General features: G+C 38.7%; 1 protein-coding gene across 4 annotated transcripts in view; it reads left to right on the top strand.

Moving 5' to 3' along the window:
• The window catches only part of trak2 (trafficking protein, kinesin binding 2), a 97,339-nt gene that overhangs the window by 48,093 nt on the left and 24,594 nt on the right, over window positions 1–24,652 (top strand). For 2 of the 4 annotated variants that reach the window (XM_073046576.1, XM_073046577.1), the window contains 4 exons: window positions 11,185–11,244; window positions 13,928–14,004; window positions 15,697–15,813; window positions 19,639–19,848. In XM_073046576.1, the coding sequence (XP_072902677.1) occupies window positions 11,185–11,244; window positions 13,928–14,004; window positions 15,697–15,813; window positions 19,639–19,848 (464 nt within the window). Of the gene's footprint in view, window positions 1–417; window positions 439–11,184; window positions 11,245–13,927; window positions 14,005–15,696; window positions 15,814–19,638; window positions 19,849–24,652 lie in introns of those variants that run through there. The other 2 variants (XM_073046579.1, XM_073046578.1) reach the window with 2 other exon arrangements.

Below are 24,652 nucleotides of genomic sequence, written 5' to 3'. Positions count from 1 at the left end.
TGGAGGATTTGTTTCATTGTCTGGGGGCTATAGAGAATCAGCTTTCCAAAATTAGAACAATTTGTGCATCGCAACCTGTTCTGTAACAAGGATTTCTTAACTGCAGTGAAGTACATTCTGTAATTTATTTGTACTTCTCAATCAGCAACTGTGCTGATGTTTTGCCTTTCAGTATGTGGTGACACACTTTTTGGAGGCAAAAGAGAAGAAGAATATCCTTATTTTTCATAATTTTCATTGTTGTTCATTTGCCTACATGGAGGGACCTTATCTAACACTTCCTTTAAAACTAAACAATAACCAATTAATTTTTAACTCAGTTAAGCTAATTGTATTTTTATATTGGTTCCTGCCCCATCTGTGAGTAGAATATAAATGCATATGCATTTACATAAACAACATTTTCAGATGGCCTGGAGTTCACATTGTGATTTTAAGGTACTTTCAGTGTTTCATTGGTTCAGTAGTTTTTAGCTTGTGCCCATTGCCACCATGTCCATTAAAAATGGAGTCATGTAATTTTGGTTTGTAATGGTGTGTAAACATTTATGGTATACAGGATGTTACCATCAAGGTACGTGGTGTTTTTGAATTGATGTAAATAAGATTGAAGTGAAGGATTTTTACAAATATTGATAAGGCTAAACATAATAAACATAAACGTAATAGATATTGGAAGCTTGATTTGCCTGTTAAACTGATTGTCTTTTGAAATAATTATAGGGAAATAACTAATAATGTTTTTTATTATATTTACAGTGATTATAGTGAAAGGAAGAGCAATTGAATGAAGTACCAAGCAGCACACTAGATTCAGTTTCTCTCTGAATTAAAAATAGAATTTACAACCATGTTGTAGTTGCTCTTCTAATATAGTCTCATTCTGTTTAGCCCAGCATACAATTTTTATCATGATTTTGAAATTCTACTGCACTATGGATAGCTTTACAGATTAAACAAAACAATTTCTTGCCATACAAGTTATTTGGGAAACAGACTATGGGAATGTATTATGTTCAGCATTGCAGACCTCAAGAACAAAAATTTAATTTGTTCTTTATACTGTAAGATGTTTCAAGACTTCTTAAGGGAGAATTGCTGAATGAAATTTGAGACTGAGGCACATGAAGAAACAATATGTGATTGGATTCCCAAAAGCTCAAGGCAGAGTCCCCTTTGTTTTTTTTTTCAGAAGCATGAACGACTGGGTGAGGTTCAAGAGAGGGAAGAATGAGTTTGCTCAAGGATTTAAACACAGTGGGAGCTTAAAATTACTACAACAGAGCGCAGTGTACATAAACAAGCACTGGCTTGATTAAGATACGGTGCAAGTTAAAATATGAATAACAATTTTGAATGAAGCAAATTCCTGGAGGGTATATAGTGCTGGAATAACTGTTATTGTATGGAGTATTGACTCAAAATAATGTGGGAAAACATGAGTATTTTGACACAATCTATGTAAATGATAGAAATGGAGATCTTGGTGATGAGTAGCACTAAGAATCTGAATGATCTAATTCAGTGATAGTGGTTAGTGTATTCAATAACTAAGGCAGTACCTGGTTTAGATCAAATGTTAGGAATAATTTGAGAAAGGTAAAGGAGGGTGGTGAGAATTGATTGATTCCTTCAAAAATCAATCAGTTAGTCAAAAAGGATTAAGGCAGTTCATGTGTGGCAATAAATTAGTTTGAAAGGAAGATAGGATCAGAAAAGCAGAAGAAGGAGGATCGAGATATGTATCCAGGTGTTGTCTGTGCAATGTCATATTTGAAAGGAAGGTGAAACACTTTGGGGGAAAGGATGTAAAGGTAACCACAGATCAGGACAACTCTGAAAGAGACTGAGAAGAGAATTAGAATATTCCTGTCTGAATATGGTTCTGAATGTAGATGTAATGGTGATTTGAGGAGCGCTCAAATGGGTGATTCTGTGGGGGAGGGGGGGAGGTAATGAATATCAATTAGGATCTACCTGGAATAAATTGAAGCTGGAGACAATTGGTAAGAAAAATGATCTGGGCTGGTAGCGAGTTTTGGTAGAAGCTTGATAAACACAAAGAATAAAGTTAAACAAGGTAAAAGAAGCCACTGGAAATTGTTAGGAGAGCAAAATTTCAACTAGGTAGGCATGCCTGGGGAAAAAAATTGTCAATTAAAGAGTACATAAGGGTAATACATGTATTCAGTTATTTTAAATTATGACGGGAAGTGTCAGAAAATGAGCAGCGTCTGTGGATCAAGACACAGTAATGGTTTGTATTGAAGCTCTTCAGTAACTACAAGAGAAAGTTGCGAAGTAATGCAGAAGTAGGAAAAGGCTGAGGAGGTAAAGTAAGTGAGTTGATTGTAACCTGTACAGAATAGACCAAGGTATTCAGCAGTAGGGCCAATTTCATAAACTCCATTGCATTTCAGAGAGCAGCTGTCTGATTGTTGTTGTTCCATAATATTTTGCTGAAGCCTTCATTTTAGCTGAGTGGTTTGTTCGTCCTGTCTAGCTCCCAAAACTTTTCAGTTCTTTGTGAGCTTGAAAGTACAACAGTAGAGCAAAAACAAAAATCACGCCATTGGTATTGTTGACTCTTGCTAAAATTAACAGGATTATAAACTAACCTATTTGTTTCCAAAAAGTCACCATTGGAATGTATTAACATTGCATGTTGATTTTAAGTAATCAAGTAATCTTATGCAGGGTTAATAGAAGATTGCCTCGTTAAAGCAGATGTCTAAACCACAAATTCTAGACTCTGGACTACACTGGATGGATCATTAAATTATATGACAGGAAAACATTATGAGTGATCTTTACTTAATTTTATCATCAGATAATGGTGATTGAAGTATAGAAAAAGATGTTGTAACTTTAACTCTGATAACATACATGTTAGATTTTGTCTTGTGGGTCTAGAGATGTTTAGCAGTTAATTATGGGTATTACATAAACTGAAGAGTGTTCGGATTTTACATTACAGCTAACCTATCTGGCCTTTAGTCCTCATGTTGTCTCAGTTATTCATTTTATCTTTTTAAAAATATTTACCCACATTCTTTAAAATGCAACATGTGCAGCTGCTGCCTCACAGGAGAGGAAACTCTGTTCATCCTAGCCTCCAGTGCTGTGTCTGCAGAGTTTAAACTTTCTTCCTGTGACCATGTGGATTTTCTCTGGCTGTTTTGGTTTTCTCCCATATCTCAAAGACATGCGGGTCAGTAGGTTAATTGGCCACTGTAAATGGATCCTAGTGTAGGCGAGTATAGAATCTGGGAGAATAACAGATCTTATTAATGTAGGTTGGATGATCAGTGTTCTGTGCAGATACCGTGGGTAGAAGGTCCTGTTTTTATGCTGTATTTTTCTATAATTCTATAACTCGTGGATTCCCAATCCATTCTAAATATTGCAATCTATCTGCTTTGCATGAATGGGGATGATGGTCTAATCAGCCTAGAACTGAAGTTTTAGGATTTGGGAGAAAGCAGAACATCTGGAGCAAACCATTGAAGTCATAGGAAGAACATGGAAACTTCATGTAAACTGCACTCAAAGACAAGATTAAACTTGGGTCACTGGACTTGAGATAACAGCTCTACTAGCTGTACCATTGCACTAACCATTATTCAAATTCTCACACATTCCCGTTAACTCTGTCCAGATTCTACCATTCATCTGCATACTTTGGATAATTTATGACAGCCAATTAACCTAGCAATCTGGATTTCTTTGGGAAGTGGAAGAAATCTACATGGTTGCAGGGAGAATGTGCAAACCCCACACGACACCACCCAAGGTCAGGATGAAAGTTATGAGAGAGCACCTCTATTAACTGTGCCTCCCAATGTGACTTTAGGTTTTGGACATAATAGAACTCCCTTTGTAAACAAATTCCACTCCAGTATCAAATGTAATCACACTACTACAGTTATCAAACTATAAGAATTGGAACCAAAGATCAAACAGTAAACTAATCTTGACCTTTTATGTAACTTTGTCAATACATACACACCTCTTTCATGCTGATAGATATTTGATGATTCAAAATTTAAATGTCATATTATTTTGTAAAATGGCACAGGGCACTTCAAATTTCCAAATACAGATTAATCCAGAGTAAGGCACTTCTAAGAAAATACCAATGCACTGTTACGGACATACCATTGCGCTATTGCAAACAAACATAATTGTAACTTTTTCTCAAATAATTTCATGCAATTTAATTAAAGACTATACACTTGACTTTAGAAAATATCCACAACAGCCCAATTAATAAATTTGACAGGTTTCAATTACTTTGCTTAACCAAAGTGGGTAATGGAATTAGTTTCCAGATTAACAATTATTTATTCAATGGGACTGCAAGTTCAAGGCAAAAAGTGGCCTTCTATTACACCTGCAGCTTGATATTCATGTGAGGCCTTCCTCACATGTGAGGTCAGTACGATATGGAGAGCAAGCTGTTGCCCATACAGCAGGCTCCCCTTCTCCTCGCAGCAGATGAATCTAAAGGAACAGCAGAGTCCCATACAGCTTGCCGCCAGTGACATGGCAGGTGTTGCCAGTCAGCATTGAACTGCCTTAGGGATTCCAGCTCCAGGCTTTTCCTCTGGGTTTATTCCTGAAGCCTTCCCCATGAGTGGGTGTAGATGCAAGGCAGCAGACATTTAAGATCAGTGTGTTCCTCCTTGATGCCAACCACAGCCAATGAGCCCCATCTGCTGAAAGCGACTGGTTTTAAGGTGCCAGCGACCCATCTTTGCCCCTTCTCCTGCCAGTAGAAATGGTTCCATCAGGCTTGGTAACTAAGCTACCTGTGAAGGCCAGGAGCTGGACTTGGTTGTCAGAGGCTATTTGAGATGCACACCATTGGGAGCATTTAATAGGTAGTGGAAGTTTATCCCCACTGCCACCCCCAGCTTTAACAACCGTAAGGAACCGTAGTGATTACTTTAAAACAAACAAACTGCTGAGAGACAAAGCAAAGAGATTGGTATTACACTTTCAAATAATGAAGTTTCAAAGCCGATAAAGGTACTTTCAATCCTTTTATTATGAAATCAGCAAAGATGAACAATCTTGTAGCCATAAAAAAAACTAACAAAACTAAATTAGCGATATAGCATTCGAATTAGCGAAGTAATGTGATTAGCAGTCGAACTAATGAATTCAAGCAAAGTTAGCAACCTAGTTAGGTTAATATCCCAGTTAAGGTAACTAATACTAATAACAATTGAATAGAGGTCAACAAAAAAAATCATGCTCTGAGGCTTACCCCCACGCAACTAGACTAAAGTGGCTAAGTGTGAATACATAACTATACTCATTTGCTTCTCCCACATCCTGACCCATGTGACAGATTACCATAATAAATGCACCACAAAATCCAATACCGACGGAAAATAGATACGTGGCTCCAAAAGACAGAAAATAAATACATGGCTGCTATATCCTGGCCCTTTAATTGTCATGACATAATTACAACTACATACTGGTAAAATTGGAGCCATGAGATCTTCAAGGACAAACATCAATACTTATATAAATGTCCTTTCTTATCTCTTCTTCCAGTCAAGTCATATAACACTCATCTAGGCCAGAGTTTACCAGCGCTTAGTCCAGTACAGAGTGATCTTTCCTACCACGCTCTGTCAAGTCAAAGTCATAAAGCTTCTCGCGCTGTAGCTTCTCAGACCTCTGCCTCCTGTAGAAGACAGATCTTAGCCATAGTCTGTACAAACAGCTGATCTTGGTCTTGATGTGCACCTGCAGCACAAAGCCTCTTTTATCTGGAACGACTTAAATGATTCTTCCACAATCCACGAGTTTCGAGGTGCTGTGTCATCAACTAAGCACAATGTCTCCTGGGAGGAAATTCTGTATTATACCTGACCATTTCTGATGATTTTGTAACTGTTGTAAATATTCCTTGACCCACTCTTTTGAAAACAAGTTTGACATATATTGGACTTGCTTCCATCTGTGATAAGCACAAGTGTCTTCCTTTTGGAACTTTTTTGATGGCAAGGATGGTGAAGTCTATAGAAGCAACAGATGGTTGGATTTTAGTCCTTCCAAATCATTGGGATGGGCGGATGCTTTAGTAATTGGACAGCCATTGATAATAGCCTCTATTTTACAAAGGACTGTGTGGAAATCCTCTTCGTCAATATTCTGTACCTTCATGGTGGAACTGAAAACCTTTCACACAGACCTGAACAATCTCTCCCATGTTCCTACATGATGTGGACCAACTTGGGGGGTGGGGGTTAAAAATTCACTTAATGGCTCCAACAGAGTTTGTGGCATTATCAGAGCACAGTTCAAGAACCTATGCTCGTCTTGCTATAGTGTTGAAGTGTTTAACAAGAAATCTGTGTGGAAAGAAGATGCCACTTCAATGTTAACAGCTCGAGTAGCTAAGTAGGTAAATATGACCCCATACCTCTTCACTACTCCTTCTGCCCTTCACCTCAGAAGGACCAAAGTAGTCCACTCCTACATTTCCAAACAGAGGTTCATTTGGAGAGACCTTGATGAGAGATGGATAGGCCATGTGCTGGCATCCTGGAGCTGTGTGCAACCACTGACAAACAACGCACTTAAACAGGATTCTTCTAGCTGTAATAGCTCCGGGAACCCAATATTTTTGGTGCGACCTGGATAATGTGTGGTTACAGCCACCATATCCGAGCTCTTGATGTACATTCCTTAGAATGAGATCTGAGATGTGAAGATACTTTGCCAGTATAGCAGGAGGTTTAGACTCTTCAGGCATAGCTGCCCTACTAAGCCATCAAACAACTCTCAAGACACCATCTTCATGTGCTGGATTGAGCTCGAAAATATGGCTGAATCTTTTCATATTTTCTTCCCTTTGCAAACTTGAGAATTCATCTGGAAATTGCTTTCTTTAGTCAAATGCAATGATCTCCATTCAGCCTTTCTGAGCTCCACCACTGAGAAACAATCTCGGATGATCTGACCTTTGGCCTTCTCAATCTCTCTCTAAAGAATACCCTTGTTTTTCATCCAAATCAGACTGAGCAAGAGTGATGTTCACTTGCTTCCACTTCTGACAAAGAAACAAGAGCAAGTTCTTAAACCTAAGAATCCAGGCCATTGCCTTCCTCAAACACATCCAGGATGAGAAGTGTTACCATGTTCACCACCTCTTCAATTTGCACGGCATTCATTTTTAACACTCCTCTTGACTTCCAGATCATCTAACAGAAGTTCTCCAGAACATTCGATATTCATAGGCCATTCCCTTTCAGGCTAAAGAAGATACTGAGGCCCTGACACTTTCAACCCTCTAGAGGCTACATCTGTTGGGTTGCTTGAAATGTTTACAAACCTCTATTAAGATGCTTATAAGACTGTAAGAATTTCTGAAACTCTGTTTGCAATGAAGGTTTGGAACCTGGACAGTTCAGTGTTGATATACTTCAGTGCAAAAGTACTATCAGTCCAGAATACTGAAGTCCTGAAGTTGCATGTGCATCTCCTGTGTCTACAATGTGTCCACACAACTTCAATCATAGGAGCTGTGAGCTCCATATAAGGGATGGAAGCTGACTTTGACAGATCTACCCTAGATTTTCCCATGATAAAAGCACTGCATCAGAGTGTGTTTTTTGTGAAATAATAGGTAGATCACTGCTCCATAGCTACCTTCGCTTGCTTTAGTAAAGTGGTGTAACTGCAGCAGTAATTTCTCCAAAATCTAGGGGTTTCAAACATCCAATCACCTTGAAGTCTTCCAGCTAGCACACTATCTGTTGCTTATCCGCTCTGGGTTGAAAGCGGCCTCCAGCACAAATGGATACAAGGTTCATGATAAAGAGATACCACTTCTTCTTCAGAGAACATTAACACAAGGCAGGCATCAACATAGAAGCAATCCAAAACCTTTATTCATTGTCTTGCAGCTGAACTTGTTCTTCATTGTCTTCTACACATTTCCTAAGGGCAAAGTTGGCACAGCTTGGTGATGAAGTTCATCCAAAGAGATGTACAGTACCACCATTCTGAAGTCCATTATATCTTGGCTGAGGTCACCATCAGGCCACCAGAGAAACCTCGGCAAATATGCATCTTTCACAGGTACTTTAACCTGATGAAACATCGATTCAATATCTACCATGAACACCACTGATTCTTTTCTGAATGTGGTTGTGACCCCAATCAGTGAGCTACTAAGATCAGGCCCCTGTGAAAGCTGAACATTGTGATATTCCCTGAAAAGTCACTTCACAGTCAAACACAACATGAAGCTTCCCTTTTCTGGGGTGATAACACCATGATGTGGAATACACCAGACTTTTCCATCACTATATTCCAGATTCTCTCCTGGTATTCTTTCAGCATTATCTTTGGATATGATATTCTTCATGAAAGCTGTGTGGTCAGAGTGAAATGACAAATCTGTCTTAAACCTTGTCCTTAGATTTAGAGCACTCTGTTCAGCAATTTTCCTTTTATTTGGTATGTTAACCTCTTTCTTTCTCAAAGGTGTTCTAGTCTGGTAGTGGGCCATCCTCCAGTTTTGTGGAATTCGACACCAGCTCCATGAAATTCTGATCTTCTCTTGACAAACCAAGTTTGTTCATCCTGACTGCAATCAGGGAAGTCAGTCTTGAGCTGTCACTGCCAGAGCTCATCCGAGTTGAAAACGTGAGATCCTATTCACTGTCATCTCTGATTTTGCACAGTCTCTTCCATCACCATGATCTCCTTTCAGTGGTCCATTCACAGTCCCAATCCAACATTGTTCAAATTGCATAACGTTCATCATGGACACTGCAAATCACTTGCAATGGGTCCAGTGCTTTAGGCACATTTGTCCTTATCAGCAGCTCAATTTCTGAATCATTCTCTGGCAAATGGACATGTTTCATGCGAGACCATCCCTGGAGATCCCTCTGCCGTGGTGTGTTCAATTTGTGGACAGGCATGCTTTCCTGCTTACAGATGTCAGCTAGTTCACAATAGTTTTCATTATCTAAGCCAGCCACTTCTAATCCTGAAACAAAGTAGCTACTCCTGATTTTCTCTTGACCCATGGTGAGTAAGAGAATGTGGGTTCTTTTTTCCTGTGAGATTAAGCTTGTTCATGAGGCCCATTCTGCAGAACATTGGTGTTCTACTTTGCTCTAGGAAAGCACTACTGCTATCTTGTTACTCTTCTTAGGTTTCACTTGCATTGGAGCTTCCTGCAACACAGATTCGAGTGCTGACATTAGACACACTATTGTTTAGTTTCATGTCATTCTGTGGGTCACCTGCTGTATGCTTAGTCAAAATGTGCCTTGGAATTTGAGAAACATTGTCTGATGGAAGATAAGACATGTATTCACTTGTTGCAGCAAAAAGACCTTCAATATAATGTGTTTGGTTCAATCATTGTTTCACATTCCATATGAATGCACTGAAATGGCGATCAGTGCTTGAGAAACGTCTATTTTGCCGTACCTTTTCAAGCTTGGGAAGTAACGAGATTAGCATGTGATGTTGCTTAGCAACAACTTCAGAGATTAGTCAAATCCTCAAGACAAGATTGCACTTGTGAGACATTTTCTTTAATTTTATTAAGATCATTAATTGATAGTATTAATATTTTAATTTTGTTTATATTTGTTTCATACTCATTTTGAAGACTTAAAATTAGATTAGCCTTAGCTTTAGCTTTTATTTCTCTTTTACAAGCCTCAACTGCTGGGTCATTGGCGCCAATTCCATGCTATTATAGAGTGGTACACTCTATTTACCAACTATTTACTTCATCCCTCCCTCTCCTGGTTTCACCTATCACCTTGTGTATCTCTCTCACCTCCCCCTCCTTCTTGGCCTGAAATGTCGACTGTACTTTTTTCCATAGATGCTGCCTGGCCTGCTGAGTTCCTCCAGCATTCAACACACTCGTTATTTTCTCTAGTTGCGCGGTTGTTTACTTGCTCAAGCTGCTCCAGTTTCGGTGTATCATTGTCAGTGTTGAGAATCGAGTTTGAAGTCCGAGGCAGTCCCTTGCCATAGACTGGTGTTCATTTGGTGTAACTTTTCTTTTGTTGATAAAATGTAGCAGTTACTTTAAAACAAACCAAAACCGCCAAGAGCAAGCTTTCAAATAAAGAAGTTCCAAAGTCGAAGAAAATACTTCCAATCCTTTGTTACAAAACCAACAAAGAACAATCTTGTAGCGATATTTTTTTAAATGACTGATTAGGCTAAATTAGCAGTATAGCATTCAAATTAGCGAAGGAAAGAAGTTAGCACTTGAACTATCTTATTTAAACAAAGTTAGCATTCCAATAATGTCCCAGTTAGCTTAGCTATGCATTCTAATAATGATTGAATAGTGGTCAACAAAAATATAATTTTCCATGGCTTACCCCCCTCAACTAGACTAAACTAAACATAAAGTACACTGCAGATGCTGTGGTCAAAACAACACGATGGTCCTGACGAAGGGTCTCGGCCCGAAATGTTGACTGCTCGTTTCCACGGATGCTGCCCGACCTGCTGAATTCCTCCAGCATGTTAGACTAAACTAAACTAGCTAAATGTGAATACATAACTGTACTCTTTTATTTCTACCACACCCCAACCCAAGTGAGAGATTACCATAATAAACGTGCCACAAAATACAATACAGACAGAAAATAGATGCATGGCTACTAAAGGAACCAATTGAAAAATGACATCTGTTTGGACCTATAGCATTTACTATTCATGTGAAATAATAATCTAAAAAAAACACTCTGTCACGGAATATGTTAAATTTTCAACACAACCCATACTGAACCTGAAAATATCTGCTTTTAAGATCTTCTATTGATTCCCCTGGACAAGTCCTGGATGTCAGTCATGGGACTTCCTATTTATTGACATACAAGTGGCTGATAGTAAAGTTAATTGCCTATTGAAAAAGGAGAACAGAATTGCAAGTCACAATGGGAAAATAACTTTGTGTCATTTACAATTCTATTGTTAATTTCACTTTTTTTTAAAAAACAGGTATCAATGGGGAACTCTTGGTGGTTAATCTAGTTTTAATTGCACTCTGCATGCAATGCTATTGATGATAATCCCATTCACCGTGGTTTCACTGACCTTTTTATCATCTCTCTATTACTCTTCCTTTCTTTGCATCTGTATCTTTCTTTGGCTTATCATCCCCTCCTTCAGCTTTCTATGAAAAGGAAGAGAATTCCTCGTTGCTCCCAATGTCTTGCAGTTGTCCTCAAGGTAACTGAAACTTCCTTTGAGCCATACATAGTTTGATACAATAGTTAAATGTCAAAAGGTGTGAACTATCATTGAGAATCTGTGTACTTATAATTCCTACTATGTCATCAAATATAGCCTTTAATCTTTCTGTTGCACTTAAAGTTCAAGTGTAGGTTCAAATGGCTGCTGTTTTCTAATTGCTTTGTTTGTTTAATTACAAGAGCAATTACTTTCATTCTAATGTGAGCAGATATTTCATTCCTTTGAAATATTGTTTGGTTTTTAAAATAATCTTGAGTAGGAGTATCCTTCTGCTTTGGAATCAATTGCATTTCACTTAGCCTATGATTTTGCCACATTCCCCCATTTGTATGATTTATATTTTCATATAATTTGTAGTGCATTGTGAAATTAAGAATTGGGAGATGAAAATGTCACATTATTGAAGATCCTTAATCTAAAGTTTGCTTCATTCTTGTATATTTTAACTGTATATTTTCTTGTATATTTTTCTTTTGTTTTGGGCTTTTTTCTTCCTCAGTTTTTTTGTGATGATGGGGCCATGTTGGGCTTGTGATTGATTTTTCTTTGTTTTCTGAAGATAGCGGTATGACGCATCAATGGATTTAGGCTTTAACTCATATTGGTAACACACGCTATTAGACTTGTAATGAGGAACTGGTGCGAGATTTGCTGGAAAAATAATGGGATAAGCTTTGAGGGGCTACTGGACAATGTAAGAAAAAACATCCTGGTTAACTCCTGATAAGCAGTAAGCAGCACAAATTCAAAGCTGGATAGAACTGTTCTAGAATAAAAAAATTTTTTAAAATGTGACGTTTCATAAGTTAAAACAACTTTTCTCCTTTCCTCTCCCCTCTTCCCAGTAATGGGGCCAGAGGCCCCACTTATGTTAGTGGAGTAGCGGCATAACCAACTTGTATTTATGATATATTGAAACCAAGTTATGACATATGGTAGTTCTGGAGGTCAGGTCATTGGGTGTATTCAAGGCAGAACTTGATAGGTTCTTGATTGGCCACAGCATCAAAGGTTACAGAGAGAAGACTAGGGAGTGGGGCTGAGGAGGGGAGAAAAAAGGATAACCCATGATTGAATGGTGGAGCAGACACGATGGGCCAAATGGTCTAATTCTGCTCTGATGTCTTATGGTCTTATAATGTGTGACAGAATCTGGGCAACTTCATTGGCTTAATGATTCCAATTTTAATTATATAAAATCACCACGTTCGGTAGAGTTAATGGCATGAAATTCATACCTTTGCTATACAAGGACTTCTGTCATTTACACTTTGCTTTAATGACTAAACAGAATCTAAATTGGACCAAAAAGAAGACAGCTATATTAAGTACAACTTAAACAGTGATTGTCACAAAGATACTAAGCCCGTCCATATCATTCTATTGCATATCTGTTCTCGTATCTTGGGGATCTTTGGAATGTACTCCTATGTTCCTCTAATCCTTTGCAGTTCTCGTATAATGTCTATTCCCTTTCCTTGTTTACTCTTCCAAAGGTTGCAGAGCTGCACTTTATTTCCTCCTAAAGAGGAAATTTCCTCCTAATCTAATTTTAACAAGCTCTTGGAGCAGCTTTTTAACCATGTCCAGGCCAAGCAATTGTGTACATTTAAATTGGAGATTCTTGATTAGTAATAGTGCCGAAGATTATGGGGAGAAGGCTGGAGAATGAGGGGAAATAATTCAGTCCATCTTCTAATGACAGAGCAGACTTGATGGGCTGAATTTTCTAATTCTCTTCCTGTGACTTGTCTTGTATTGAGCCTTTTAATGCATCCCAAGTCAAGTATCCATTTGAAGGTTGGTATTTAAGGCGTGCCGGCAGGTACACATAGTGGCATCAGCACTGGACTTCGAGGCAAGAGGTCTCAAGTTCGAATCCGGCCAGCACTCTTGCAAGCTCTCCATCCGTACCTGGGTTGAGTGTCGAGCTAGCAACTTGACCTCATAAAAAAAGAAACCTGGAGAGGGATGGGCTCCGCCAGGTTTCAGATGCCCAAGACACGCCGTACAATGAGCAATCACCAAAAAGATTGGTGCAAAAAGCTTGTCATGACGGTGCCCCGACAATTCCACCAGGAGTTAAGGGCATGCGTGTGTGCGTGTTTAAGACACATTTAAGACATACATTATTCTTGAAAAGAGAAATAACAAGCTTTGGCTCTCCTCAACTGATATAGAAATGGGTCTCTTTCAGCTCAAGCAGATACATTATATAAGTGTTGAGGAATGGGGTGGTGCGTGGCCAAGTGGTTAAGGCATTGGGCTAATGATCTGAAGGTCGTGAGTTCAAGCCCCAGCTGAGGCAGCGTGTTGTGTCCTTGAGCAAGGCAGTTAACCACACATTGCTCCAGTCCACCCATGCAGACTATAGAGAATCCTGACCCTTGGTGTAATTTTCTTCCTTTAATTATTTTTTAATTAATAAAAGATACAGAAAAGATAGTGAATGAGAAACTGTTTCATTGATAGAATAATATTAAATAGGAGACTCATTTAAGAGCTTAATTGGGCATTTATTTCAATTGCTAGAGTTTTACTTTTAGGGAAAGATGTTCAAGTTTTGAAGTAGTTTTAAGTTAAGTAAACTTGAATGTTACAGATCTTACAGGGTTTTGACCCAGATTAATGACCCTTTAAATTTCAATCTTTATCCCAGTTCTCAGTTCTGAAAGGGTGGATCAGATGACAAGAACGTACAATGACATTGATATGGTCACACACTTGCTGGCTGAGGTAAGACATTTAAACTGACTTTTCATAACTTGCATCTAAATTAGATTTAAAAAAGATAAAAAGATTAGAACTTGGTTAACATCAATAACATTTAGCAGGCCAGCAGAGTTCTGCTGTATTGAAGTTGCAGTGCTACATCAATGGGGGGCTAAAGCAAGAACTGCTTCCCAATTAATGTTACACACTTAAGTGCAGTTAATATGACATGTTCACAAATCAAATCACACAGATAATCATACCTGGGCCATTACCCTTAAAGCACTTGTAGTCCCATTCACCCACTTTCTCTATAGTCTTCGAGTCTGAATGAGTACATCACAGTTGTCACTGACTTCATTAAAACCTGTGTGGATGAGTGTGTGCCCATGAGAACATAATCTACATACCTGAATAAAAAGCCATGCATCAGCCAGGAGTTTTGTTGTCTTCTGAGGACTAGATCTGTGGCATTCAAATCTGGTGATCCAGGACTGTATAAAGGCTTATAAAGGTGTGACTTCTGGAGGGCTACTCAAGAGCAAAGGAACAATTCCAAACAAGGTTGGAGGTGGAATCGGATGCACATCAACTTCCTACAAAGTGAAACCTAATATTGTGAATGGCAGTGATGCTTCACTTCCAGATGTGCTCATTGCCTTTTATGCACACTTTGAAAGGAAGAATAAAACTATAGCTATAAGGATACCTGGGCCTTTGTACCTCCCTCTGGAATTAATCTTCGACTTCATCACCAAAAGACCACATTCTGTGCAGATCGAAAATAACATCTGTACTTTGCTGATGATCAACACTAGCACACCTCAAGGATGTGTGCTTAGCCCACTGCTCTACTCTCTGTACACCCGTGACTGTGTGGCTCGGCACAGATCAAATACCATCTACAAATTTGCTGATGACACAACTATTGTTGGCAGTCTTTCCGATGGTGACGGAAGGGTGTACAGGAGCGAGATATATCAGCTGGTTGAGTGTTGTTACAGCAACAACCTTGCACTCAATGTCAGTAAGACCAAAGAACTAATTGTGGACTTCAGAAAGGGTAAGATGAGGGAACACATACCAGTTCTCATAGAGAGCTCAGTGGAAAGAATGAGGAATTTCAAGTTCCTGGGTGTCAACTTCTCTGTGGATCTATCCTGGGCCCTGGTATATTGATGCTGTTACAAAGAAGGCACAACTGTGGCTAAATTTCATTCGAAGTTTGGGTAAACTTGGTATGTCACCAAAGGCACTGCTCAAAAATTTCTACAGATGTACCACGGAGAAGACTAACTGGCTGCATCACTTTGTTTTGGAAGTATCCTTTTAAATCACTCTTATTTGAGCTGCTGTTTTTAAACTAGTCCATTATAAATGAAAAATATGGGAGTTATTCAAAAGGTTAGAACCAACTTGTAGATGTGCATGTTTCTTAATCATATAGAATTCATTCAGTTTTACTGCTAGAGCTGATTTCTTTTCCCCACAAAACGTGATTAAAGAAATAGTAAAATGATCTGCACGTTACTTGCCCCAGAATTGATAGTTTAATTGCACAGTTGGTCAGCTTGTCCAAGAGAGAAAATTAATTTGTAAGATCAGAGTGAACTGCAGCTTTGTGCTATAAACTTATTGTACTCTTGCAATGGCCTAAGGACTTTCACCAAACCATTTGGGTTTGTTGTTATTACATGTGTTGTTTTTCTTTGGCAGAGAGATCGTGATTTGGAATTGGCTGCTCGGATAGGGCAGTCTTTACTGCAGCGGAACAGAGCACTGTCTGAGAGAAATGAACTCCTAGAAGAACAGTTGGCCCAGGCTTATGATCAAGTGAGTTGACATTTTCAACTGATTTACTTTTAGCAAAGAGACGTTTCCTTCCTTTATCATCTGTCCTCCAAGTGATTTGAGTTCCACATCGATATCTGTGCTTTGCTGGGATGGCTGAATGATGTGGTAGGTTTATGTAAAAGGCTACCCAAATTTTTCCAATGCCTGACATGTTATTAAGTTCTTGTTGACTGGCATTGCCTTTCATTTTACACTTAGTGGCCACTTTATTGGGTACACCTGTACACCTGCTCATTAATGCAAATATCTAATCAGCCAATCATGTGTGGGTAACTATCCATAAAAGCATGCAGACATAGTCCAGAGACTCAACCGTTGTTCAGACCAAACATCAAATTGGGGAGTAAATGTGACCTAAGTGACTTTGACCATAGAATGATTGTTGGTGCTAGACAGGGTGGTTTGACTATCTCAGAAACTACTGATCTGGGATTTTCACACACAACAGTCTCTGGAGTTGACAGAAAGTGGTGCGGAAAAACAAAAACATTCTGTGGGTTAAAATGCCTTGTCAATGAGAGAGGTCAGAGGACAATGGCCAGGCTAGTTCAAGCTGACAGGAAGATGAGGACAACGTAAGTAACCGTGTGTTACAATAGTGGTGTGCAGAAGAGCATCTCTGAATGAACAACACATTGAACCTTGAAATGGATGGGCTACAGTAGCAGAAGACTATACTGGGTTCTACTCCTGTATCTAATATAAAGTAAACACTGAGCATATACTGAGATGAAATCTCTGTCTGTGCACTGAGATGTGCATTGTGATTAACTGATTTAAGTGTGTGCAAGTCAAATATAAGTTGCTCCTATTCTGACCGTGATTGAAGTCACCAGAGAGACACTGAAGCTGGTGATATTGTATTTGTTATTCGTCACAACAAGCAGGCATACTTCTGGAGACCCTCCATAGAATCTCCCAAACTCAAAAGTCATCACATTTTTATGCTCTTATAAGATCAGTGGTAATATTAGGTGATTCAACACAATTTTGATTATGACAATTACATTGACAATGCTTCCTTTGATTTGCATATCTGCAGAGGGAGACACCTTTGAATGTTCAAATACCTTTATTGGGGCAAACTAATTGTAAGCTTCCTTAAATTTATGTGCAAAGGTGCTAATTACTTAAGCGTGTAGTTGCCCAGATTGATGCACAACTCCATTTTTTAAATGTTTGGCTAACGCATATGCAAATATCTCCCCATTTTGTAAACCATAATCTCTTGGTCTGTGGGCCAGCCTGTCCTTTCGGCTTCGATTTACAGCTTGCAATTTACAATTAGAACTGAAGACTGGTTCTTGCTTGAATTAATATCTGTTATATTCACGTAACTCCAGAATACTCCCTTACACTGAAAATGTATACTGTGTATTCTTGTATACTGTGGAATTGCCTTTTATTATATATTCAGTGGCCACTTTGTTGGATACACCTCTATACCTCATTAATGCAAATGCATTGTCAGCTAATCATGTGGCAGCAACTCAATGCGTTAAAGCACGCAGACATGGCCGAAAGCTTCAGTTGCTGTTCAGACCGAACATCTGAATGGGGAATTTCAGTGACTTTGACCATGGAATAATTGTTGGTTCCAGTTAGGATAATTTGAGTATCTCAGAAACTGCTGCTGATTTCATGGGATTTTCACACATAAGAGTCTATTAAAGTTTACAGAGAATGTTGTGAAAACAGGAAAAAAAAATCCTGTGAGCAGCAGTTCTGTGGGTAGAAACGCTTTTTTAATGAGAGAGGTCCGAGGACTGGTTGAACCTTACAGGAAAATGACAGTAACTCAAATATCCACCTATTACAACAGAAGTGCTTCTCTGAATGAACAACATGTTGAACCTTGAAGTAGATGGTCTACAGTAGCAGAAGACAACATTGGATTCCATTCCTGTATCTAAAAAAGTGGCCACTAAGTGTATATGATGGAACTTGTTGAAAATCTCTTTACCCTGAGATGCTCATTTTGATTAATTGACACGAGTATGCACGTCAATTACATGTCAGTCACTCCTATAGTTAAGTTTCTATGTACTTGTGTTTGAAGGGTATGTTAATAGAGATTGAGTCGAGAAGGAGGAGGTTCATATATGGCATAATCTGGTAATTGACTGATGCTGCACCATATTACATGATTGCCTGTTTATCTCTTCCCCATTAATGTAGGGAGAGTTTGCAGTGTAGGGAAGAAAATTCAATTTATATTGAGTAGCAGCTGCTGGGGTCAAATAACTGTTCACAACTCCTAACCAATGGTTTGGTTCATATAACTATACCAAATGCATATTTTTTCTTGAGTATTAACATTTCTAAGAAAAACGTCCCACTCTCCCATTAGTCCTCTGCTCACTGACCCCAGTCAACAACATTTCTGAAATTCTTCTCTCTAATTTGACCTCTTGTGCATCATCACTTTTGAATCTACTAATTATTGCTGTGCCTTGGGCTGCAAAGACCTTGTAATTTCATACCCTGACTGTCTCTGTATGCCAGTTTTTGTTTCTCTAGAGGACATAACCTGGATTTTCGTTATCTTCCCAAATTTATCTTTTTGAGACTTAGTACTATTCTTTATATCAATGCTTTGAAGGGTCCAGTAGAATGTTCTCTTCCCAGGCACCCCATCAGTACAACCCAGGTTTCGTAAACTTAAGTGTACTGCTTCTAACACATTAAAAGTGCTCCATTAAAAAATGTTAATGAAGCACATAAAGAATACAGTAGAATGCTCTGTTGTTTGACCAGTGCTCCCCTATAAATCAAATAACCTCTATTTTAATGATCACAGTTTTCCTAATTGCATGCAATGCCTTTTAAGGATTATGTATTGGGGTACAAGATCCCTAGTATCTCAAAGCTCTACAGTCTTTTTATTTTTTTGGGTTGGCAAGAAAATTTTATTTTCCCATGTTATTCTCCATTTGCTAGACAGTTTCCCACTCACTTAATCAGTCTATCCCTTTGTAGCTTTCTTGTGTCTTAACTAACTTTTCTGCCAATGTATATATCTTCAACAAATTTAATAGCATGCCTTTGGGGCCTTCATCTAAATCATTTATATAAATCTTAAATCTTAAAAACAATTGGTAGCCTGTTGCATCTTGCCAACTTGAAGAGACCCATTTATACTTTCCCTGTATTTCCTGTTGCTGCCAATTTTCTGACATGCCAGCATGTCAGCATAAGTATTTTCTGTAATAACCTGTGATACAACACCCAATCAAATGTCTTCTGTAAATTTAGGTGCGTATAACACATCTACCATCCATGTGTTTTACGATGGTAAATAAATGGGACTTCATATATGGTTGCATTAGATAGTAGGTTTTTACTTTCAAAACATGTAAAATAGGAAGACGTCACATCAGTTGCTTGACACAACTTTATTTTTTCAGCAACTATACAATTATTAAAGAAAGCTGTTGTACTTAGATGTAATTAAAATAATGGGTGTTGAATAAAGGAAACAGCTGTTTTTACAGTAGTGATTAAGTTGAAGGTATTGCTTATAAGAAACATACAAATTTAATACAAGGCTTAGATAGCTAGAGTGCAACATCTGTGCAACTTTTTGCCCTCCAGGATATCCCAATGCACTTTATTCTAATTGTTTTTGTAAGATTGGAAATGTTACAGTTTACACATGACAATGTCCTAAAGAGTCCTAAAGAGACAATGATCAGAAATTGATTGAAGAATAATTATTAGAAAAGAACTTTATTGCTCAGCTTTTCTAATTCAACTGTATTCTGTCCTAGTTACCCTTTGCTCAGTCCATTTTCTTTCCATCAGGTTAACCAGCTGCAACATGAGCTGTCAAAAAAGGATGAGCTCCTGAGAGTTGTGGCCAATGCCTCTGAGGAGAGTGAATCTGACTCCAGCTGCTCCACACCTCTCCGACGTAATGAGTCCTTTCATTTGTCACATAGTTTGATGCAGTTGGATGCATTGCAAAGTAAACTGCGAGAACTGGAGGATGAAAATCTTTCTCTCCGTTCTGAGGTAGGCAATTAGATTAATTGATTTAAGTGTGCACTACAAGTCAAATATAAGTCGCTCCTATAGTTCACTTATTGGTTACTTGCGTTCGAAGGATATGCTGATGGGGATTGAGTATAGTGGGAGAAGGTTTGTCTATAGCATAATCTCTGGCACAGATCAGTTGGTTAAATGGCTTTTTCTTAGTTCTTTAGGCATAATTTTAAAATTTAAAACAACTTTTCTACAAGATTTAAATTGAACAGCATTGATTCAGCTGCAACATGTTTCTTTTTCAATACATTGTATGATTTAAAAAATTATTTTGCAATGGAACACGTCTATGATAGTTTCCTGGTTTAGAGTCATAGAGTGATACAGAATAGCACTAAGCCAACCCACATTCCACAATCTGGCGATCCTCATTCAGTAACCACTACTGATAACTGAACTCTCCAGTGTTTAATGTCTGTCCACTGATTGCAGTTCATCTACAGTATGCCTCTCCTTGACTCAGTCTAAATCAATGTCAGCTCCCTTTCTCCATAAACCATTTATCGATCCCTGAATCAATGGCAGCCAACCCTTGGCCAAAACCTCTTTAATTCCTATTATAGCTCGTCCAGATCTAACTTTAGCACCCTTCCTGTTTGTTTTCCTGTTTACTTTACAGTAAGTGAAGGGAAATGTGTGTTGACTGAAGTTGTAGGGTTGGTCCAACTGTGCCCAATTTCCTTTAGGCTGCCAGAGTTGCTGAATTTTTAAACAGTATGCATGTAACTGAATCAGAATTGGATTAATTTTTGCACTGTTATCATGTCAGAGACTTGACAGATGGATTGTGCATAGCAAGGTTCCATAAACAGGAGAGATGTAATAATCAGAATCATTTCTTTCAGTCATGATGCTTGAGAGATAAACGCCAGTTCCTACTCTTATGGAGTCAACTCAGCAACAGTCTAACATAATGCATTGAATATTGTTCATGATAGCCTCCTTTTTTTTAGCCTTGCATCTATGATAACATGATGGCAAAAGTGCCTTCAAGACACCACCGTGCTGCCTTTGAGCTGGATGGGAACCAGTAAACATTTGTTCATGGCAGCCATCACAATCTTTCACTTGTCACTTGTCACTTGTGTAGTGTGGCATTGCCATGATGTTAAATGTGAATAGGTCTAGCAGGTGAAAACTAGACATCTGAGATGGGGTGGATTGTCAGCAGCAGCAGAAATATACACTACTACAATCTGTGGCCCCTTGTATCACACCAAGCCAAGCACTCAACTCTGATGGGTGCAGTAGGGCATACTGGGAACATGATTAGACATAAAAAAAAGTGAGTTGGCAGACTGGAAAACTGCAGAACTGGTCTACAAGCACACTGAACAACAAGGAGTAGACAGCTAATTGACCTTGGAACCAACAGATTAGATCAAAACTCTGTAGTCTGGCCATCTCCAACTAAAAGTGATGTGACAGTTAAAAAAGCTAATAGGAGAAGGCCCCACAAAAGTTCCCTTTGTTAACGAAAGCAGGAGACGGCACATGAGTGCTAAAGACAACGCTGACTGGTGATTCATTTTGGCTTTATCCCAAGATCCTCACTTAAGCCATTTTGATTTACTCTTAAGTGGTATGAAGAAATGGCTGAAAAGAGCACTGGATGCCATATTGTGAAAAAAATAATGAATTAAAAACTGAACGGGTGCTAAGGTGAGAAATGTTAAGCTCATTCAATGCTTGAATCTTACTATTTACTGTCAAAAGAGGGAACAATTATAGTGACATATAATAAGCCTATGACTATCAGAGGATTAGTTAACATCTTGCATGCTAAGGGAAACTGAAGGTGTTGTGCAATCATTTGACTTCCAAGAAGTAGTATAATCTTGAGTGAAATTATTCTTGATAGTGATTGTTTTGCTGTTCCCAGTTTTCACATTGTGGTATTCAAAGGTCAAGTTGAAATGTTTACTCTTGCTTTCATACTTTTGCAGCATGTTAACGCTTGCTGTTTGACCTGATAAATGATTCCAGTACTTTCAGATTTTGGCATGTAGATTTTTTGTGTCTCATCAAAGTTATGTATTTCATCCAAGTTGTAGGTTCAGTCAATGTTTTGATGTACCTGTATTTATATAAGATGAAACCAAATTGTGGCCTATTCTGAATAATGGGTTGAAATCAACAATGTGGGCCACAATGTCAGCAATCAGAAAACGCTGTAGTTTGTTAGCAATATAATAACTAGTAGGTAGTTCATGAGATCAACATTCAGATGCCAGAGAGTGTGTGCTAGAAAAGCAGTGGCGTCCACTATGTTATAGAAAATTTGGTTTTAAATGTTGATATCAGATAGGTATATGGATAACAGGCCATCTACATAAAAGATCCACATTAAACTGTGATTGCCAAATATTAATGTCCAGTTTAATCGAATGCACTAGCTAGCAGTAAAAAAAAACAACAAATAAGAAGCCCAGTGGCAGGAGCATAGGATTAAAAGGATGGGCATCCGAAACCAGTGATATAGGTTGAAAGGGTGATCATTAGAAAGAAGTGGTGTGGAATAATGAGGGCGCCAATTAGAATTTTGCTAAATTAATTTTTACACCACCAGATACAAATGGTTAAGGTCACAAAGTAGTAACCAGATACCAATTTGGCACTTTGTGCCGGGTTACAATTCCCCAGATCAGCAGTGTGGGCATAGTTTTGCGCATTGTGTTTTAAATTATCTGAATCTAATAGCTATAATTTACTTTGCAGTGTTCTGTTCTGAACAATTTTACATGGAAATGTGGAAAGCGAAGAATATTAACAGACTTCATGACCTTTATTTGTGGAACTAGTGTAGAATCTTGTGTGGACCTTGTACCAGACTGTTTGTGTAAATTTTAATCATCTTAATTGCTGTTGGTTCAAGGCTGGTAATTGTTCAATATACTATTTGTAACTATAAAGCTATGCTTTCCGACCTAGGCTTATAATATGTTATAAAACAATGCGTCATTCCCTATTGTTGATAAGCATGTCAATTTATCTCAGAAGTATGTAGAATAAAAATATATTAGATTTACTACACCAATGGAACAGAATAAAAAACAGTTAAATGCTTCAGGTTAATGACTTTTCAAAGGAACTCCATGGATTGATGGTAAATAGATGAAAACAGGAATAGCAAAATTGTTACCTCATATGATTGACTGAAAGCTTGCTGGGAGTCTTCTGATAAAGGGTCTTAGCCCAAAACATTGACTGTTTATTCATTTCCATAGATGCTGCCTGACCTGCTGAGTTCCTCCAGTGTTTTGTGTGTTTTGCTCTATAAGTTTCAGATACTGTTTTTCAGATTTGTGTCAAAGTTTGGGAGGGAGGGATACTGGAAATATTCAGCAGGTAATGTAGTGTCTGTGAAGAAAGAACCATAGTTGACATTACCAAGTTTTCATTGGAAAAAAATGAAAAAATGGACATGTTGCTGCAGAAAAATGGGGCGGGGGGAGGGATTGGAAAGAACAAAAATAATTTTTGTGAGCACAAAAGATTCTGAATGAAACAGATAAAGTTGGTACTAACTGAGAGGGGTTTGTGCAGTTGCACCTGATTTGTCCAGGGGAATGCATGTGCAACTCCTCTTGAATTTTGACACCAATCTGAAGAACAGTATCTGAAACTTCCAGAGCAGCAACACACAAAATGCTGGAGGAACTCAGCAGGTTAGGCAGCATCTATGGAAATGAATAAACAGTCAACATTACGGGCTATGACTCTTCATCAGGAGACTTCCAACAAGCTTTCAGTCAGTCATATCAGGTAACAATTTTGCACCTGATTTGTCCAGAAGGGATAATAACATAAGAAATAGAAACAGGATTAGGTTATTTCAAGTCAAGTCAACTTTTATTGTCATTTCGACCATAACTACTGGTACAGTGCATAGTAAAAATGAGACAACGTTTTTCAGGACCATGGTGTTACGTGACACAGTACAAAAAACTAGACTGATCTACGTAATAAAAACAACACAGAGAAAGCTACACTAGACTACAGACCTACACTGGACTGCATAAAGTGCACAAAAACAGTGCAGGCATTACAATAAATAATAAACAGGACAGTAGGGCAAGGTGTCAGTCCAGGCTTCGGGTATTGAGGAGTCTGATAGCTTGGGAGAAGAAACTGTTACATAGTCTGGTTGTGAGAGCCCGAATGCTTCGGAGCCTTTTCCCAGACGGCAGGAGGGAGAAGAGATTGTATGAGGGGTGCATGGGGTCCTTCATAATGCTGTTTCCTTTGCGGATGCAGCGTGTAGTATAAATGTCCGTGATGGCAGGAAGAGACCCCCCAATGATCTTCTCAGCTGACCTCACTATCCACTGCAGGGTCTTGCGATCCGAGATGGTGCAATTTCCAAACCAGGCAGTGATGCAGCTGCTCAGGATGCTCTCAATACAACCCCTGTAGAATGTGATGAGGATGGGGGGTGGGAAATGGACTTTCCTCAGCCTTCGCGAAAAGTAGAGATGCTGCTGGGCTTTCTTTGCTATGGAGCTCGTGTTGAGGGACCAGGTGAGATTCTCCGTCAGGTGAACACCAAGAAATTTGGTGCTGTTTACGATCTCTACCGAGGAGCCGTCAATGCTCAGCGGGGAGTGGTCGTTCCGTTCCCTCCTGAAGTCAACAACCATCTCTTTTGTTTACATTAAGAGACAGGTTGTTGGCTCTGCACCAGTCTGTTAGCCGCTGCACCTCCTCTCTGTAAGCTGACTCGTCGTTCTTGCTGATGAGACCCACCATGGTCGTGTCATCGGCGAACCTGATG

Source organism: Hemitrygon akajei, chromosome 5, assembly GCF_048418815.1.
Source record: "Hemitrygon akajei chromosome 5, sHemAka1.3, whole genome shotgun sequence".
In the NCBI taxonomy this organism is placed as follows: domain Eukaryota; kingdom Metazoa; phylum Chordata; class Chondrichthyes; order Myliobatiformes; family Dasyatidae; genus Hemitrygon; species Hemitrygon akajei.
This window is presented reverse-complemented; position numbering and strand designations above follow the sequence as displayed.